At 43.7% G+C, this 20,439-nt stretch overlaps 2 protein-coding genes across 3 annotated transcripts; one reads left to right on the forward strand and one right to left on the reverse strand.

Annotated features, from left to right (window-relative positions):
• Positions 1 to 745: 745 nt before the first annotated feature.
• Positions 746 to 12,865, forward strand: LOC127294719 (uncharacterized). Of its 2 annotated transcripts, XM_071818898.1 has the most exons (15): positions 746 to 1,138; positions 1,618 to 1,734; positions 3,022 to 3,086; positions 5,249 to 5,348; positions 5,433 to 5,504; positions 5,822 to 5,881; positions 5,996 to 6,125; positions 6,200 to 6,390; positions 6,516 to 6,700; positions 6,928 to 7,055; positions 7,699 to 8,033; positions 9,991 to 10,225; positions 10,570 to 11,256; positions 11,690 to 11,804; positions 12,003 to 12,865. In XM_071818898.1, exons 1-15 carry the CDS (start codon positions 872 to 874, stop codon positions 12,514 to 12,516), a joined length of 3,201 nt encoding a protein of 1,066 aa, XP_071674999.1. In that variant the 5' UTR covers positions 746 to 871; the 3' UTR covers positions 12,517 to 12,865. The 2 variants fall into 2 exon arrangements, with proteins under 2 accessions (XP_071674999.1, XP_051180552.1); XM_051324592.1 differs by having other exon boundaries at positions 11,690 to 12,742.
• Positions 12,866 to 14,085: 1,220 nt separating this feature from the next.
• Positions 14,086 to 19,057, reverse strand: LOC127294718 (probable pre-mRNA-splicing factor ATP-dependent RNA helicase DEAH5). The gene is made up of 2 exons (XM_051324591.2): positions 15,669 to 19,057; positions 14,086 to 14,813 (listed from the first exon to the last, which is right to left on the reverse strand). The coding sequence occupies exons 1-2, from the start codon at positions 18,968 to 18,970 to the stop codon at positions 14,420 to 14,422; spliced, it is 3,696 nt and encodes a 1,231-aa protein (XP_051180551.1). The 5' UTR covers positions 18,971 to 19,057; the 3' UTR covers positions 14,086 to 14,419.
• Between the last annotated feature and the right edge of the window lie 1,382 nt (positions 19,058 to 20,439).

Genomic DNA, 20,439 nt, shown 5'->3' on the forward strand with positions numbered 1-20,439 from the left:
AGGAGGCGGGGCATTGGGGAGCTGCGGGAAGTGGGGATTGGTGAGTCCATCGGAGGTGTGGATTGGGCGTACAGGAAATAACCCAAACTACCCCTATCGCGAGAAGATATTTTTCACGGGCCGAAGCGACGCAGGACCAACCCACAACCCACCCGCAGCGACTGACTAGCGGACCCGGCCAAACGTGGGACCCGCGCGCAGGCAGAGGTGGGTAAAACACTGCCGTTCCATGGCTTTCTCTAGCGGGAGGCCAATGAAAAATTTGCCCACGCGCCCACACAGCCAATCGGGAGACCCCTTGCTGCCCAGATTGAATGGACGAGATCCACTGTTTGACAGCTGCTGGAAAGATCCAACGGTCAAGAATCGCAGATCGCTGTGAGGTCCCCTATGGGGGGCATCGTTTATACCTTTAGATACTCATAGATAACATTAGTCCACACAATAGCAACAGTGTCATTGTTAACCAAAATAATGGTTAAGAGTAAAATACCTTTACAGATGGTGATGTAAAATACATCATGTGCTCGAGCACATTCCAAGCACATGTCATGTATTTTACATCATCTGGAATTCAGAGAATTTTTTTAGGTGATGCAAAAACTGAAAAAGAGCAAAAACGGATGGCGTCCCACTTATCTATCGCGGGCTTATGCGGCAAATAAGCGGGCACCCGCGTTTGGTCCCACTTACACCCTGACCGCATGACGTATCCATCCCGTCCCCCCGCTAGGGTTTAGCGCGGCCCAACCCCGCCCCGCAGCCCGCAGCCGCCACCTTCTTCTAACGGACCGCGCGCTCCACCTCCACCTCCACCCCAACTCCGGCCGCGCCGCCTCCAAAACCCACCGCCCCCCACCACCAGCAAGCGATGGCCGGCGCCGTCGGCTTCCTCGCGGACCTGAACGACCAATGGCTCAAGCCACGTCTGCTCCGCGTGGTGGTCGGCGAGCAGCTGCCACAGCCGGGGAGCACCGTCCCGCCGTCGGAGCTCGCCTCCATCCTCGACGCGGTGCGCACGCACGGCCTCCTCACCGAGGCCGTCCAGGGCCCGCCGGACCGGAAGCTCGCCGAGGCGTGGCGCGCCGCGGTGGACGCCTGGGTCCAGCGCGTCGGCGAGCTCCTGCAGAGCGACTCGGTATGCTGCTTGCCGTCTCTGGTCCACCTGCACCCCACTCCGTTGTTAATTTGGTCTAATCTGGGTCGAAGTGCCAACTCCTGCTCCAAGGATTTGGGGGACTTCTCTTCTCTCTGTCATAATACTGAACTTGTGTTGCACCTGCACCAAACCCATTGCAGCAAGGTGTGCAGTTTTGAGCTACTTGTTGCTGTACATCACTGAAACTAGTTTCCTCAGTGCCCCTTGTTACCAGAGTTTTATACTGAATTATGGCGTCTGGTGAGATAGTTTTATATTCGTCAGAGTCATATTTTGTTGTTCTGTGCTGCAGAATGGTGCAGGATTGAACAATGTACACCAGATTCTAAGCATGAAATCTCAACATCTGTAATTGCTTTTCCTGCCAGCTTTAACAATCGTTAAATCTCCGATGCAAAATAAAATATACTAGACAGGGTTTACTAACATTGCCTTCCTTCTTTTTGTTAAATCTTTAGCCACAGAGTCGTTGGTTGGGTACTTGCTTTCTCGGCGTCACTTTCCAAGATATCAGCAACGAGCGTTTTCTGGAATCATACTCTGATTGGTTTGACAAAATTCTAAACAACTTGCAGGTAATGCACATAGTTTCCTTCAGTTTTACTTGGAATTTCATCTTCTTGTTTTTATTTATTTCTTTATTATTTATTCCTAGCTAGCGTGTAGCCTCTTCCCCCCTCCATATTTCAGTGTTTTAATGTCTAGAAAATCCCACTGTTTATTTAATCAATAGCGTGTTCTAGTTTAGGTTATTTGAATTACTTGATCTAATTAATTTCCTACCAGATTATAGGCATGAAGGTAATTCAAAAGTTGTCATGAAGTATAGCAATATTCCCGTTGTGACCGCCCTTTGCTGGAATTATATTCGACGTCAGACTAGTTGGTTGACCTGTTCCAGGAATGGGATAGCTTCAATGAAATAAAATGTTGATATTTACTACTCCCTCCGTCACACGAAGGTTGTCTGAGATTTGTCATAATTTGGATGTATCTAGATGCTAAATAGTGTCTAGGTACATTCAAATTCTACTAAATCTCAGACAACCTTCATGGGACGGAGGGAGTACCTAGGAGCAAGCCGATGAAGAAGTCTGTCCCTGGCATTTGTTTTGCTCTCCTTGGGCGTGATATTCATCTAAATTTTATCTCTTGGGCTACCTGTTCTCTTGGCACCTTCTGACTGCCTGGGTTTGTAGTTGTTCAGAACTGGATGTTGCTATATTTTTTGGGCTATATTGTGCTTGTTTTGAACTCAAATTTGAACCGAAGAATGAAATGCCAGCCCACATTTTCTTTCTTCTAGAGTCAAATCATAGGAGTTCAGTCTGTTAAATTATTTATTTGTTCGCTACCTCATTTGTCTCCTAATTTATCATATGTATGAATGTATGATGCATGTTAAGCAATCAGTCTGAAATTATGGTATGTAACACCATTCATGTCATTCCGTATTGATCTAAACCTAGGCTCGTGTTTGAAACAATATATCAGAACTTGACTTGCAGATGCCATTTTTCTCATTATTTTACCTGTTCTGTACATTTATAATTTGATATGTGTAGAACACTCCACTAGACAACTTTATGGCTTTACTGAGCTCGTTGGTGTGGTTTTATACAGTAATAAATCTGATTGAGATTTGTATGATCCATGTCAACAAACGACATTCCCACAAAAAAGAAAAGCAAAATCCATTCTAGAATAAAATTTGAAGATCTTGAATAATGCTTCTCAGTAGTTCATTTATCCAATATTCTTCACATCCCTGAAGAGTTAATTCTCTTTCTAGTTTTCTTTACACGAATGCACATCGTCGAACATTATTAGTTAGCTGATATGTCTTCTTTGCCACCTAGCAGGAACCATCTAGCTGGCAACTTGCTACCGTGGTCTCTTGTACTTCTATGTCTGATCTATTTGTGAGGTATGTCATGGAAAGCTGTGTCCTGTTACTTGATGTCAAGCAAATAGTTGGATTGCCAGTATTTTGTCTGTTATTTTAACAAGTACATGATTGCATATCATTTATTGCCATGCCTCATGTGCTGGTACTTATTTAAGTGAGCAAACTAAATTCTTGTTTCTATCATGTAACTTGTACTGATTTTATTTCATAGGCTAATATTGTGACGGATAATTAAATAAAAGCTCAATTGTCCTGCTAACACCATGTGCTCAATTCAGTGTGGATTGTTCTTGAGAACTTATCATACTTGGTGGATAGCATGGCAGGTATGCGTAAAGTCCAGATTGACACTCTGTGGCAGCAACCCTGGCATTCCCTAAAGATGACGAACGTGCTTCCCCTCCTTGGCCCTTCATATGACTTTCTTGAGTAGCAAATATTTATGTGAAATGAATGTCTTGCATGATTTTTTTAAAAATGTGCATTTGGTTTAAACGATAAGTAACTACTCCTTTCTCTGTTAATGTTAACCATGTTTGAGCAGCATTAAAGATATATCTAATTATTTTATATATTTGAACAATAAATATTCTTTTTCTCACTTCATACCCCACTCCTGATGATACTGGGAGAAAACTTTGCTCTGCGACATTCATGCCATCATGACTCACGTGGAATCCGTTCTCAAAAAAAAAAAAAAAAAAAGACTCACGTGGAATCCTGTACTCTGGTTGTTAATTTTTCATGGAGCATAATCCTATGACGCGGTTGAAGCCGCGGTGTGTGTTGGAGGAGGGCGGTGAACTGCTTGTCGAACTCAACCAGTGCTGGTTCATTTGAGAGAGATGCGCTCGCTTAGCACATTGCAGTGTGACGGAGGTCCAGCCAGGGGTGTTAACAAGTTCGGTGATCTGAGGCCATGGTGAAGGGCCATAAGCATCAGTGGCTGTGGTACCACACCTTGAAGTTGCCTGCCAGATGGAAGGAGATGGTGCCAACCTTCTCTGGCTCAGACGTGCGCCGCGACTCAAAGAGGAGATCGCAGTGGGTAAGCCATGCCAGCAGGCCCACCTCACTGTTCTAGGTAGGGGCCATCTTGAAGAAGCGTCATGGGTTGTCGCCCTTCGATTTGTTTGATGGGAGCACCGACAGCCTGTCGGTTGGCTAGATACAACCACTGGCAGCAGTGCCCTCTGGAAGCTCCCCTTATTTGCCAAATTGTGCTCACGCTGCTGCCAGTGGAGATTGCTCCCGGAAGATGGAATTAGACTGACGGTCTAACTTGGTGCTGAGGTTCTTCTGCTTGTTGGTCACGATTTTCTGTGTCACAGAGAAACCAGGGACTCCTGAATTTTCTCTAGCTTCTGCTCAAGGGTTATCGGCTCATCAGTTTATTGGTGATTGAAGACATGGTAGGTATGGACGATCCTAATGTGTCTGAGTGATCTGTGGGAAGATTAGAGTGGAGAGGATGACCATAGGAAGCAGGATGAAATGGCTCTGGACCACTGCAGCATTACACAACCATGACGGGGCTGCTGCACGTGAAAGTCAGGGATGAAGAGATGAGAGAGGGGTAGTTGCGATATGCGCATTGCTTTCTCGTAAGGAGCTAGAGGCAGGCATTACGTAACCCATGTTACATCAACTGGAGTCCTAACTCCTAAGGCAGAATCTAAGTAAACTCGGAAAAAGCTCTAAGAGATAAATTCTTTGCCAAAGCTGAAAGAGGTCTTCCTAACAACTTACCACCTGCTTCTACTGGGGCCGGTTCCCTCGTTTTGTGCCTCCTGCGGCTATAGGAGGGGCTCAGAGGCTCCCACATAACATGCAATATGTTGGGTGCATTGAGCCTCGGCCATTATGTAGTACATGAGTGTAAGAAGCTCTCCTAGAGATAAGGCAAGAATCATGGATTGCAAATCCTCCTACAATCTCGTATATGCCAATAATAATATACTTCAACAGATATACTATATCAGTCTGTATCAATTGCTTTGCGTAGCTGCATTTTAGCTTGTTTATTATAGTATTGTAAATTTAGCTTGTTTACTATAGTATTGTAAATGACTGAATGCGATTGTTTGAAATGCTAAAGCTTGATAATTTATCCATTGCACTTTCTTCTGTGTGCTACTATTTTGTTCAGATGTGAGAAACATAACTTGTTCTTTGATTAGATTGGCGAAATTTTTGAACTTGAAGAAAGAGGCATCATCCTTTGCTGGAAGAGTTGTCGAACCATTACTGCTGCTTTTAAATGAAAATGGTCCAGTGGTGGTATGCTGTTCTTATCCACAGGCTTATCTGTTTGATTTCAAGCATTCAAGAGTATAGATGTATAATTTGTGTCTGTTTTTGCAGGATGAAGCGATTGATTTGCTGAGGACAGTTATTAAATTGTATCCCTCATCTCTAAATCGGCACTATAATAAAGTATGCTTACACTTATGTTGTAGTTCATTTCCTATTGGGAGTAGCTATGTACTCCTGTTAACAACAAACTTGATGTTTGATGTAGGGTCATAGGAGTTCAAAATTTGAAATATCTTTATAATGTACATGAGCTACTCTTATCATTTAATTGTAATTTAAATGCTGAGTGAGCAGGGACGCAAGTGTTCTCTTTTGTAATATGTTCCTTTGAGGTCTCGCTAGTTTTTAGTGCATACCTCTGAAACTACATCCAGTTTACAGCTTCCTACTATTCTTACTTTTCATTAATATATTATTCTGTACTTTACAAATTTCAGGTTGAATCCGCCATTGCAGCAAAGGTTATGAGTGCAGAAGTCAATGTAAACTCATCAAAGGTGACACATTCGTTTCATTCTCCATTTTTTAGTTTCTTCCCTTTGTCGCTCCTTGCCATGAATTTTCCCTTTGTGTTGACCAACCTCTACTCTTTGCATCTTCCAATCCTCCAGAAATTTGCGCGAGTCCTAGCAATGTTACCTTCTGTCCGAGTATCTGAGGGCAGTTGGTCACTGATGATCCAGAAGATACTGATTGGGGTAAACAATCTTTTGAACGATGCTTTTGTCGGGCTGGAAGAAGGTAATGTATGGCATGAGCAATTCTTATTTTCAGTTGTACCAATTTAGAGTGTCTTCTAACAATTATATTTGCAGAAAAGAAAGGGCGTGAGATTATGATGCTACTAGTTCCACCTGGAAATGATCCTCCACCAGTCTTGGGAGATCAAATAAAGTTGGGAGGCAATTTGCATGTAACAAAGAAATTTCGTGTCTTCACTGTCCCAACCATTTCAGCCCTTGCCCATTGCTGTTGTGTGATGCTGACTAGTTATTACCCGGTTCAGGTTCGTCCAAAGCTGCATCTTTTGGTACATTGTCATTATTTGTTACCTAATGGCGCTAATAAGCTGCTATAAAGCATTAGCGTTTTGTTTTAAACTATATTGTTTTACTTGTCATTTCTCAAAAGGTCAATGTTCCTGTGCGCGCTTTATTAGCTCTGTTGCGGAGAGTGCTCTTAGTTGATGGATCATTGCATAACAAGAAGTTCCCTTCAACCACTTCCTTGCACCAAGAGCTTATTTGTTTTGAGCTTCCGTCATTGCATTCATCTTTCTTGGATTTGCTCCATGCAACTATTAAAGGAATGCGAAGGTACCATGTGTACTACCTCTTATTGCTATTATTTAAGACATCCCATGTATATTTTCCACAAGTTTTAAGCATAGATTGAATACAGACATATAGACAACAAGTGATCATAACATTGAATTTTAAGTAATTTTGGAACTGGATTTTATACAAGTTCTATTTATTATTGGTTTGGACCTGAGCCTATACTGGGAAAGCAATGTCTAAATTATATACTTGTCATATTGCAGCCAACTTCTACCACATGCTGCTAATACTGTACGGCTTATAGCTGATTACTTCAAAATTGCAAAGTTGCCTGCTATGAGGACAAAGGTTTACAGCATTGTGCAGCTGTTGCTGACCTCCATGGGTGTTGGTAGGTGATTTTTTGTTTATTTGTTCACAGTTGCCTGCTGGTATCTTTTAAGATAATTTTTGAGAGTAAGTTGGTGTGGCCATAATTATGTTAATTTCAGAACTGCCTGTTTTCAGAATTAGTAACAAATTAACAATCAACATGGTTGTGCATATCTCAGCGTGGTCATACAAAACTGATTTTTTCCCTTTCTTTGCTGCCACTATGGAGATATAATTTTGCAATACATCATTCTTCTAATACTTTCTCCGTGGCATGTTTGGTTTGCTCATTCGGAAATCATTGGTTCAAGGAATATACTTTTATCTGTTTACAATCTTTGGTAATGATGCTCACACAGAACTCAGATTTTTAGCATCCTTGCGGTGTTTGTTGGAGCGTATCTAACAACAGGCTGGATTTCTGAGTTATGACACTGCTGCGCACGCTATGGTCGAACCAATATTCCATGTCTTCAAAATTTAGAAGCCTAATTTTACATACAGTTCCCTGCATCAGTCCATGTCATGTTTTTCTTTGTTGAATGACTGTCATACTTCCGGTTGCACCCATATAAATGTTTGGTTCATAGCTTTGGTCGTCTTTTAGTCGATTGCGAGTTGCACCCACTGCTGACTGAATAAATGATGGCTTTTGTTACCAGGAATGTCTCTGCACTTGCTAGAGGTAATAGTCAGCAATGCAGTTGGTGATCTGGATGATAGTTGTGTAAACGAAATGACTTTATTAAGCACAAATCCAACAAAAGTGACTTTTGAATCTTCATCAAAAAGTTACTCCAAGAAGAGGAAGCAGGAACCACAAATACAAAATTCACATGCTTCAGGTTTGGAGAAAGCAGCAGTCAGCCCAAAGAAAAGGAAAACTTCTTCCACGCCAACCGCGTCGAAGGGAATGACCCCTGAAACTGCATCGTATGTTACACCCCTCTGCATCAAAATAGCTGCACTAGAAACCTTGGAAATTCTTCTGAATGTGGTATGCCCAAAATTTATCTTCCTTTTCACCTGCATATTATTCTCAATTCTTCTCTTATTACTTTTCTTGTTGTTCTTTCCTCTTTGCATATCTAGATATCCAAGAGAACCAAAATCACTTTCATCTGCTATATTGTTTTTAGCAGGGTTTGGCAAGTTCATAGTTCATACTCTAAAGTCTAAACTACTGCTGATCCCTACTTAGTGCAGACTGTATTTTTGCTTGTTAGATGTGATCTAGGATTTGAGAAATAATATTTATCTGGATTTAAGGATATAAACTGCCTATCAGCCAAAATATTAAACCAGCCTATTTCAGGTTTTAGGGCTAGTAGTATTTTCTGGAAATATGTTCTTTTTCCCAGAGATTTTTTGTATTACCAATAGAGGATAGAAGACAATCATCACAGGTCAATGCATTACAAAGCTAGGGACTTGACAGAAACAGATTGCCCAATTCTCTGTTCTCCGACCTTCTAGTTCTAGTTTATGGGCCATGTAGTTTTGTTTTTTACTGGTGTTACTTTAGGTGGCCCGTGTCTTTTCACCAGCCTCTTGTCTCCCTGGACTAAAACCATGCATTCCCATATTATATCACTCGGGTATCAGTGTGTTTACCATTCACCCTACACAGTATGAATTTGGCAAAAGCATTCACTTATTTCCTACTTTTTTGAAGTATATGTATAACTTGCTGATATGATATTTAGTATTAGTTAAATATGGAATTAAATTTAGTAGGAACTATATACTGCATCTTACGGTACACTACAGCCTTATGCATAAGGGTGGGAACTCCTAAATCCTAATGCATTCATGTATAAAATGTGATGATCGAATAGACATTGCATGTGAGGGTGCTTATGGCATTATCTTTCCTAGTTGTCCCCAGCTGCTTTTTATATATTTGATCTTTTTTGCTGTAGATGGTTTAGAGGAGCTGTGAGCTGTCTGCTATCTTATTTTGAGTTCACAAACTCTAATACACAGAGAGCATGTTGTCTTAGCGGGATGGTGGTTCCAAACCACCTGTAATGAAGGTTTGCATGGTAGTGAGCATATAATTGCATGCGAAGGAAGATCGTTGTAGCCAAAGTAGTCGATCACATAAGAAGCCAACATGCTCCCGAGTAAACCTCATCACTCCTCACACTGCAGGTTCTTCTCTAGGGATGGGATAGACATGATCATTTGATGCAGCACATGATTCATCTCCTGTTCACCCTTTATTTCTGTTCACTATCGCTAGCACAGATGATCAAACCAATCTGTTTCCTTCTGTTCCTTGATGGGAACACTACATTGCGATATAAGTCAACCCTACGTGGCCACCATAACAAGTCTAGCCTGGTTTGGATAATCTTGATCTCCTACAGATGATTCCTTTGTTCCTACTACCATTAGGGGATGGTGGAGTTATTCAAACATCAAATCGATCAGGAGGACAATAACAATGACCAGACATCAATTTTACCCTTTTGATATTGATGAGGAATTCTAGATAGAATAGACCTTGATTGAGAGGCAGATTTGAGCTAGGGATCAAACTATTTCCACGCACATAGATTTGCCCTTACTCCCTAATGACAGCTTCAGGTTTAGGATATGTACTAATATTTATGGGTAGAGTATGGTAAATAAATTCCCTTGTTTTCATCATATCAATTTGGGGAATAAATTGGTACTTATGTATTTTGATTTCTATAACACTAAATGTTAGGTTGTAAAAGTAATGTTCTTGATTGTCATGCTAAAATCTACTCTCTTTTGAATGATTATAACTTTTATCATGAAATATTGACACTACGCACTTCCTTTCAATACTGTTTCTAGTCATTGCCATGTTTTGTAATTATTACAATGTTGCTTGGGTCTCAATTCTTTGGGGTTACAGTCTGATGTATATACTTTATAATTGCAACAAGTAGATGTAATATACATTTTATTTCCTCGATCAGGGAGGGTCATTGAGGACAGATCACTGGAGGGCAAAAGTGGACTTGCTGCTAATTAACATAGCTAGGAGTGCTTGTGACTCAGGAGCGGGGTATGAGCAATCAACATCGACAACTGGGGAGACAAGCATATCAGATTTCCGACTTGCTTCATTCAAGGCATTGCTGGCATCTTTCCTTTCTTCTCCTTATGCCCGACCGCCTTATTTAGCCCAAGGAATTGAACTCTTCAGAAGAGGTAAAATCTCTTAGCGTGTCTATAACATACTTGTCTACAGATGTACATATTTTTGTTTCTTGTAATTAATAGATGGTTAATTGTAAGGAAATAATGTGGGTTTTGCTTGAACTGCCTTGGCATGCTTACTGACAAAAGCAGACCTTGTACTATTAGCTTTATGACATGATACAACCTGCAGCAAGAACAAAACAATGAAATGTAGCTAAGCTTGATTTTCCTTTTTTGGTGTGGATTTTGTAAATGGAATGAGTTAGAGCTGGCTAGGGTGGTTTTATATATCAGGGTGGGGGTTGCAGATATATCCATGAAAATAACAACTATTATCTCTTGTTTCATTACAGGGAAGCTAGAGATAGGCACTAACCTTGCAGAGTTTTGTTCTCATGCTTTGCTGGCTTTGGACGTTCTTACTCACCCTCGAGCCCTTTCTCTAGAAAGGGCAGGTCCTTTAGTTCCTGGACTCAACCACAGTGGACCAGAAAAGATAGTTTTTGGTGCTGGCAGATCCAAGTTTTCACAATCTGAAGGTCAGTTTCAGGTTATTGAGAATGAAGATAGTGATGATGACTGGTTGCCATCCACCAAGGATAATGAGCCAACAGAAGAGCTCACTCTTGTCAAAGAAGATCCGCAAACTGATTCACGTACAGTTCCTGAGGCAGTACAAGCTGTTCCCACGCACAACAAGAGCGATGTCAATAATATGGTGGATGCGGCTACAGAGGAAACCCACAAGCTAAAGACAGTGGATAATCCTACAAGCTCCAATGCTGTTCCAAATCCAATTTACTCAAGGCCACCTGGAACACAGATACCTGCAGTTGCTCCAGTGGACTTGCTGCTAATTAACATAGCTAGGAGTGCTCTTGACTCAGGAGTGGGGTATGAGCGATCAACATTGACAGCTGGGGAGACAAGCATATCAGATTTCCGACTTGCTTCGTTGAAGGCATTGCTGGCATCATTCCTTTCTTCTCCTTATGCCCGCCCGCCTTATTTAGCCCAAGGAATTGAACTCTTCAGAAGAGGTAAAATCTCTCGTGTCTATAACATTGTCTACAGATGTAGATATTTTTGTTTCTTGTAATTAATAGCTGGTTAATTGAAAGAAAATAATGTGGGTTTTGCTTGAACTGCCTTGGCATGCTTACTGACAAAAACAGTCCTTGTACTATTAGCTTTATGACATGATACAACCTGCATCAAGAACAAAACAATGAAAGAGATGGTTAATTGAAAGGAAATAATGTGGGTTTTGCTTGAACTGCCTTGGCATGCTTACTGACAAAAGCAGACCTTGTACTATTAGCTTTATGACATGAAAATTTAGGTAAGCTTGATTTTTCTTTTTTGGTGTGTGGATTTGGTAAATGGAATGAGTTAGAGTGGTTTCATATATCAGGGTGGGGGTTGCAGATATATCCATGAAAATAACAACTATTATCTCTTGTTTCGTTACAGGGAAGCTCGAGAGAGGCACTAGGCTTGCAGAGTTTTGTTCGCATGCTTTGCTGGCTTTGGACGTTCTTACTCACCCTCGAGCCCTTTCTCTAGAAAGGGCAGATCCTTTAGTTCATGGACTCAACCGCAGTGGACCAGAAAAGATAGTTTTTGGTGCTGGCAGATCCAAGTTTTCACAATCTGAAGGCCAGCTTCAGGTTATTGAGGATGAAGATAGTGACGATGACTGGTTGCCATCCACCAAGGATAATGAGCCAACAGAAGAGCTCACTCTTGTCAAAGAAGATCCGCAAACTGATTCACGTACAGTTCCTGAGGCAGTACAAGCTGTTCCCACGCACAACAAGAGCGATGTCAATAATATGGTGGATGCGGCTACAGAGGAAACCCACAAGCTAAAGACAGTGGATAATCCTACAAGCTCCAATGCTGTTCCAAATCCGATCTACTCAAGGCCACTTGGAACACAGATACCTGCAGTTGCTCCAGTGTATAATCCTTCTAGCTCCACTGCTGTTTCAAACCCAATCTACTCAAGGCCAACTGAAACGCAGAAACCTGCAGTTACTACCCTTCCTGCTGATCTTGTTGAGCGTCTTCAGAATAGAAGCTCAGCCGTTCTTCAGAACAAAACCTCAGATGTACCGTCTGGCAACTTGGGAACCTCATATCAAACACCATCGGTCCCAAGCCTCGCTCCAAGCCATACAGAGAGCTCTCCAACCCGCTTCACGCTGCCCATTCAGCCAGCCTTCTCTGACGGAGAGTCTGAAGACTCAATGCCAGACATAGTCGATGCTGACCCAGATTCTGACTACGACTATTGACTAGCCACCTATACTAGTATCTGTGCTCTGTAAAACTCCGGTTTACCTCAGAGTGACTATCAGCATAATGTTCATGTATTCGTTTTCTTTTTTGCCTATGAAACTTCCATGGCTCGCTCTGGTTTTACCCTTTCAAACAAAAAAACAAAAAACTGCATGTTGTGCTAAATCTGGTATAGATACGACATTTTTGTGCCCAGTGCACGGCAGAGGTGCCAGATCTGTATGCTTAAGAGTCTGCTTGGAACATATAAATGATCAGAAAATACACTGTCCCCATGAAAGATCAGAAACTTGTGTTTGAATAAGGAAATGGGTAAATGATGTGTTTAAGCAAGTTTTTTCTTTCTTTCTTGAAGACAATCTATTTCCTCCTTTCCAAATTGAGTGTTGCGGATTTGTAGATACGGATGTAAGACAGCCTATTTGGAATGGAGGTTGTACATACTAAAGTTTTTCTGTAGGATTTGACCTTAGAAATTTCAGTGCTACTGCAGCGATACAAAAAGTAATGTAATGAACACTTCTTTATCTTGTAGATAGATTTTCATATGCTCCAGCTTATTTAACTCTATCACAGCACACTTCAAGTTAGCAAAAAGAAAGACTTCATTTTTCTCTCTTCAGAATATACCACTAATGTCTATTGTGACTCGATGTATATTAGACTAGATTGTATCACTAGAGCTCCTTCAGATCCAAACGTTTGTTCCACGGACAAACTTTAGAAAGATGGGCTGGAAACTACAAAAGAGCCGGCGTTTGCTGGGACGGTCTCCATGAAAAACCTCCCCGCCTGGAGCTCAGGGCCGCGAAGGTGTTGCGTTTAAATGTCGTAAACACATGTGACCTTGAAAATATAATGCCCATATGATGGTATTTTTACATGACCAATCTAAGTGGCAGAAATGTTGGAATATAAGTGCCCACCCTTTACGCCTCGCATATTTACAAGCATGGATATTACTTTTCTCTGTGCTGACTGACCATGGCCAGCTAGCATTTTTCTCAACAGACAAACTGTTCGCATTTACCAGGTTCAGCAGCCAAGGAGTAGATGAACTACTCTCTCTGACCTACCAAAAGTGTCTCAACTTTATCAAAATTTGGATGTATCTACCTACTAGATTATCTAAATTTTAATAATGTTAAAACACTTTTTATTTATTTGAAGTTAAGACATTTTTGGTGAAACGGATGGAGTACAATATTTGAAGCTATTGAATACTCCATTGCATTCTTGCCACGTAATTCCAAGAGTAATGGAAAATATTAGAAGTAGGAACACAGTTGCATAAGGAAATTTGCAACCACTTCATGAAAAATGAAACAAGGACTAGTTGACAAGCGTCAGCATGAATTCCAAGCCAAAGGAAAACCCAAACCAGTTGTTCAAGCAGAACAATAATACTCCATGCACTTGTTCAGTATAGAACATCAAGGATCATTGACAGCAATTGTTGAGTAGAGGTAAAACAAATTAGGCTCCATACCATACAGGAAATTGTCAAAGCAACGAGAGTTCAATAATGCAAGCTTATCATGAATCCCTTTAGGACCCCTGCAGGCTGGTCTATAACTGGAGTATCATAAACTTCAAACATTCCTCGAAAAAAGAAAGTACAAACAAAATAACAACAGGCTGGTCTATGAAGGGTAGGGTAAAGGAGATTACAGCTGAATTTTCCACTCTGGCTTCACAAGCGACAAGAAGTCAATTAGAACATATTAGTATCTAAATTATCTCAACAAGGGAAAACTGAATCACCCAGAGAGGTGGAACTATTATCCATACAACTAGTCTCATGGTAACATTACGTAGGTCAAAATACCTACTGTAACAGTGTCTACAAGCAGACCATAAGTATTTACAGTTCGCCAAAATTTCACTCTTGTTGGACAATCAAGCTCGGCGCTTGCTGAGACGCCATGAATTGGGCTCGTGGTACCTGTCGTACAGAGGCTCGATCCTCTCCTGCCGCTTCCTCTTGCTCATCTTGGTTGGGTCTGCACCCTTGTAGAACCTCGGCGCCAACTCCACTAACCATTTCGGGTCGACCACCGTCACCTCCCTCATGTACTCCTTCGTTGTCATCACGAGCTCGTGGTAAATGACCCAGTCCGGCTGCCTCTGGAACAGTGCGCTGCTGGGGTGGATGTACACTGGCTGGTTTTCCACCAAGGTTCTGTAGCCTTCCTGGGGATCCTTCCTGGCCGCATGGAAAAAGAAGCCCGCTGTGATCGCTTTCCTTATTTTCGTAAAGTTCTTCCCAGCAGCAACAATATCCAATTTATATCTGCAGAGACAACAGCAAATATGTTAGGGCATAGATGGAATCACTTAACTCACAGCAAGTTGTATGCCAATATAGACTAGATCTAGAAGGCATGCCCAAACAACTTTAGCATGGGACTGGCAGTGACGGTAAGTTGTCTGAACAGAGACAAGAATTAAACAAAACTAGAAGCCAAGAACAAAAAGGTGGACTCTGAAATCAGTTAATTTGTAAAATGATGATGTCTCCAAAGAACAATCATGTTCATATCGTCATTTTCAAAATATCCTTAAACACAGTTTCGAATATCTGACTTCAGGGATGTCCAAAACAAGTTTAAGATAACAGAAAGGATATAAGAGAAATATAAGAGAAATAGCATCCGCACATACTGTTTTTTTATCCTTGTCTTCAGTATGCATCCGCATAAATAAGGAAATAATGTCAGTTCAATATCCAGGCACACCAGAATCTATGCAGTTTAGTGGACCAAATACACTGCATGGGTGGTTTTTGCCCTGTTGTAAGTATGTTTATTTTCATAATCTTTTGAATCCGCATTATGCATCTATGGTGTTTATCCATGTCTTCAGTACGTCTCTTCATAATTTGTGCATATTAATTGGGCATATTAGCTGGATTTGATGTGATGACTTAATGCTAATGCGCGGCGTAGACCGCAAACTCAAGATTAAGATTGCAGTGTGCCATTTAGTCGTACTAACTGCTGCTGTAGTTATGAACAAAAATAAACTCAGAACAAAACCATATATCCATTCAAGACAGAATGAAAATGTTGCTATATTACGGGAAACAGACAATGAATATTCAAACATAAAGGCTTTTGATTCAATTGATTAAGATTCAAGTAGTTACCTATCCATAATAGTGAGAAGCTGTTTCCTCACATCTTGCGCCCTCCTTAGTGATCTTGACTGAACAAAATTCTCAAAGCACCAGGGCCCTGAAAAGTTCTTTGCCTTCCAAGCCTCGTATACAGCAAGAAGAGTAAGATGATCCCCCTCGGGCTGGAAAAATTTGGCCCTTTTCTGATCAGCTTGAGCTTGCTTTTCTCTAGGCCTATAGAAAATATTCCCTGTTTGAATCATAGCTATGATAGTCAGTATCTCATCACTGCAGCCAAGGTCGACGCTAGCTAGTAGCATCTTTGAAAGTGGTGGATCCAGTGGGAATTCAGCCATTTTTCTACCCAATTTGGTAAGAAGCCCCTCCTCATCAAGAGCGCCAAGGCTGTAAAGCTGTTCCATAGCTGAGATGAGTGCTTGGGGTGCTGGGGGGTCCATAAAGTCGAAGGATAACAAGTCATTTATCCCCATTGCCTTCATATTAAGAACTGTAGATCCCAAATTGATCCTCTGAATTTCTGGAATCGTCGTGGGAGACATTTCATTGCGGTAAGCACTTTCAGTGTATAGACGATAACATTTGCCAGGTCCAGTACGGCCAGCACGCCCTGCTCTTTGCTTCGCTGATGCTTGTGAGATTGGAGTGATGACCAACGAATCGAGGCCTTGTTTTGAATTATAAACATTGATCTTGGCGAAACCAGGGTCGATGACATAAAATATGCCATCAATGGTCAAAGAAGCTTCAGCAATATTGGTGGCAACAACAACCTTCCTCTTCCCTGGTGGAGCTGGCTCAAAGATCTTTGACTGCATTTCACTAGGAAGAGCACTATACACAGGCAAAATTATAAGCTCAGGAACATCCTTTCCCAGCCCCTTCATCCTCTCATATAGACATTGACAGGCATGATCAATCTCCTCTTGTCCGGTCAAGAAAACAAGGATATCACCCTCAGGCTCTGTCAAGTGAATCTGGAGCACGGTAATTAATGCAGCATCCAAGTAGTCACTTTCTGGTTGTTTGGTGTAGAGTATCTCCACTGGGAATGTTCTTCCCGGGATTGTGAAGATGTTGCAGTTAAAGAAATACCCGGAAAACTTTTCAGCATCAAGGGTAGCAGAAGTAACGATAAGCCTCATGTCAGATCTACGCTTAATAAGCTGCTTCAGCAAACCAAAGAGGACATCTGTGTGGATGGTCCTTTCATGAGCTTCATCAAGCATGACTACTGAATACTGGGAAAGGTTCTCATCAACTAAAATTTCACGCAGAAGCATTCCATCAGTCATGTATTTTATCACAGTTTCTGGCCCAGTGCAATCTTCAAAACGAATGGCATAACCAACTTCCTCTCCGAGTCGACAACCGAATTCTTCTGCCACTCTCTTGGCAACAGACATGGCAGCCACCCTACGAGGTTGAGTACAACCAATTTTACCTCTTGTGGTATAACCTGCTTCGGCCAAATATTGTGTCACCTGAGTTGTCTTTCCGGAGCCAGTTTCTCCAATAACAACCAAAACTTGATTATCATGGACAGCTTGAATCAGCTCTTTCTTCAGCTTGTATATGGGAAGAGTCTGCCTCTGCTCTTGGATCGAAAGCTTTGACCTCTGCCCAAAAGTTAAAGCTTTTCCATAGGCTTCCTTCTTCCATTCTGGCATGTCATAAGCTGATAGCCCAACACCTCTCAGCTCCTGTGCAAGGTGTCGCTCACCTGTATCAGGCATTGGGTCCTCCCATGGCCTGTTCAGATCCTTGGGTATGGAGTCCAGCATTGCTCTCTGCTCCTGCTCTCGAACCTCACGCCGCTCCTTGATGAGGGCAGTCTGGAGAGCTGCTGCTCGACTTAATGAACCCTCTGGATTCTTGAAAATCTTAACGGGTGACATGTCAATTGAGAATCTGCTCTGTCCCTGCAAGAACTCTGGTTCGTCCTCGTTAAGCTCAATCTCCAGCTCCTCCTCTGCCCCCTCCTCCTGATACAGCATACCATCACCATCCTCATCGAACTGTGGGTAATCCCTGACATCCAGAACACCCGAAGCAATTAGCTGCTTGGCCTCCCACCTCTCTGGTGAGCTCATCCGTTTGAGGGGGCGCCGTGAGATGGGTGCAACCTCATCCTCCTCCGTAATCACAATCCCTGATAGGCCCAACCTCCTGCCAGACCCGAGAGCACCACCGGTACCAACAGATGGGTTCGTCCTCGGTGCATCCTCCGCACCACGCTGCATTGGCAGGAGGTCCTTTCCCGTATCCTGATCGACATCTCTCAGCGAGAGACTTAACTTATCCCCCTTCACAGAAACGACCTTCACGAACACCTCCTGATCACGCTTCACCACCTCCTTCGCATTGGCAACCCGCCTGCTTGCCATCTGCGATACGTGAACAAGCCCCTCACGGCCGCCACGTACATCCTCAAGCCTGACAAAGCAGCCAGTGTCCATCACACGGGTCACCCTCCCCCGGTACACCTGGTAAAGCTCCGGGTCACCGCTCGAATTTGTAAGAGCATTCCCCGCATTCCTTCCTCCACCCCTCTCCTGCTCTCCCTCCTCACCCCCATACCTCCTACTCCTTCCTTGGGCCTGGTCTGCGTCCCTGTCCCTTTCCTGGGGGCGGTCCTGGTCCCTCCGCCAGTTACCATCTCGATCTCCCTCCCGGTCTCTGTCGCGGCGGCCACGGTCTCGATCCCTGTCACGGCCACGGTCACTGTCTCGGTCGCCTCGATCATGGCCGCGGTCATCATGGGCACGGTCGCGGTCACCACGCCCGCGGCCATGGTCTCTGTCACGACTGCGGTCATGGTGCCCACGGTCGTCGCGCCTGCGGTCATGGTCGCGGTCCCGAGATCGGTCATCGTCGCGGGGGCGGTCCCTAGCGGGGGCGGGGGCAGGGGCGGCGGCCGCGGCGTCGCGCTCAAGCTCGAGGCGGAGATCTCTGGCGCGATCTGGGTCGTCGGGGCGGGTGAGCGCGCGGTACTTTGAGCTCCCGGCGCCGGACTGGGAGGCGGCGGAGCTAGGGTTGTGGGCGGGCGGCGGGAGGATGGCGTGGATGATGGTGAGGAGCGTGCGGACGAAGTAGTCGGGGAGGTCGGCGCCGTTGGCCTTGAGCTTGGCGTCGAAGTCGGAGACGTCGGGGGCGTCGCGGCCGAGCTCGGTGATGAACTCGGCCAGCACCTTGTCGCCGACGCCGATGTGGGTCTCCAGCTCCGAGCACACCTTGGAGACGAGCGATAGGTACTCCAGCTTCCGGAGCCCGTCGTCGGCGGGACCCGCCGGCGGCGCCGCCGCTGGCGCCATGGGTGGATGTGGAGCTAGGGTTTGGTGGTCGGCCACGGAGCTATTCGGGGGTGGATTGGTGGGACTTGGAATCGAGCCCGTCCACCGGGCTAGCTTTTCCCAGGAAAGCCCAACCGACTCGCTCGCTCGTTTGAGGGGAGAACAGATCGTTGATCCGACGAACCAGAGCACAAGGCAAATAGTTACGGCAGATGCCACCGTCTCAGCCATAAGATTGCTTTTCACCAACTATATTTTCCTCGGTTAATTTGGGTGAAAATCCATAAATTAACAACATCTCTAACAGATGCCAAAAAAATAAAGTATTATATAGGCATACAGGTAGCAAAAAAAAATCGAGATTTGAGTGAAATGTGCCAATGTTTCCAAGTTTGTATGAAATTGAGATGATGTGTGTACCCTATTTTACATCATCTGAAAATTATCATTTTTCGATAAGGAGCACGAAGATACCAATTATATCTAGCCTCGGCAACAACGCCCTAACGGCCTTGCATATGCACACAACCTAGAAAAACAAGAAGAATTACGAAAAAAAAGGAAAGCCCCACTATATCGATCAATTCCTTGTAGCACCAAACGTAACACCACCAAGACATCACCGGAAGTTCATCTTCTCTAAAAGTGACGTCTCCAAGAAGGAAACAATGCACAAGTGTTGTCGTCGACCGGTCAAAAAACATAGGTTTTCATCCTAGAGAAAGCCCTTTCTCACAAAACAATGCATTCAACAAGGTCATTGTTAGGCGTAACCAGTTAAGGCCAAACCTTCACCCCGCAAGATAAGATTTCGAACTAGACCTTCACCCTGCAAGATAAGATTTCGAACTTCTCTTGTGCTTTCGCCCCACTTCCAATTCTGCTGCTCCAAGTCATGAATCACGAAGCTAGTCCTCAACACCACAAAGACAAAAATCACCATTGATAGTCCTCATATCATGGTTATCCTAACATTCTTCGCTTCTAACTTCACCATGAAACACCAAAGATGTGTCCTTTGATGGTAACAGACAACAGAGCTTCGCAACGCTCCCTCAAAAACTAAACAGCCAGAAAAAACACGGACGCGCATGACCGAATTCAATTCGATATAGCAATCTCTAGGCAGGAGGCGCCCATGGGAGTTTGCCTGCGGAGCCTTTCGGAACTCGCCACTCTAGGCCAGATTAGCAAGGGCAGGCATGAAGCAGATCTTCATCTTCGCGCTGAAGGTACCCTATGACCGCCCGCCTCCTTTATTATGCAAGGCATGAGATCTCATGATCCACCATATCTCGTTGCCCACCTCTGGCGGAAGGAGGCCACCTCGGCGCCTAGGTGATGCGGGTAGAGCAACAAGCCATCGATGCCACGCGCAGGAACAACAAGGCGGAGGAGTTTGGGGGCCTCTAGGCCCATGCTGATATGGATCGGACCCAACCTCCCTACCGCCTCCGGCCACCGATGCCAAGCACCATCACAACTGAGGA

This window comes from Lolium perenne, chromosome 4 (assembly GCF_019359855.2).
Source record: "Lolium perenne isolate Kyuss_39 chromosome 4, Kyuss_2.0, whole genome shotgun sequence".
NCBI lineage: Eukaryota > Viridiplantae > Streptophyta > Magnoliopsida > Poales > Poaceae > Lolium > Lolium perenne.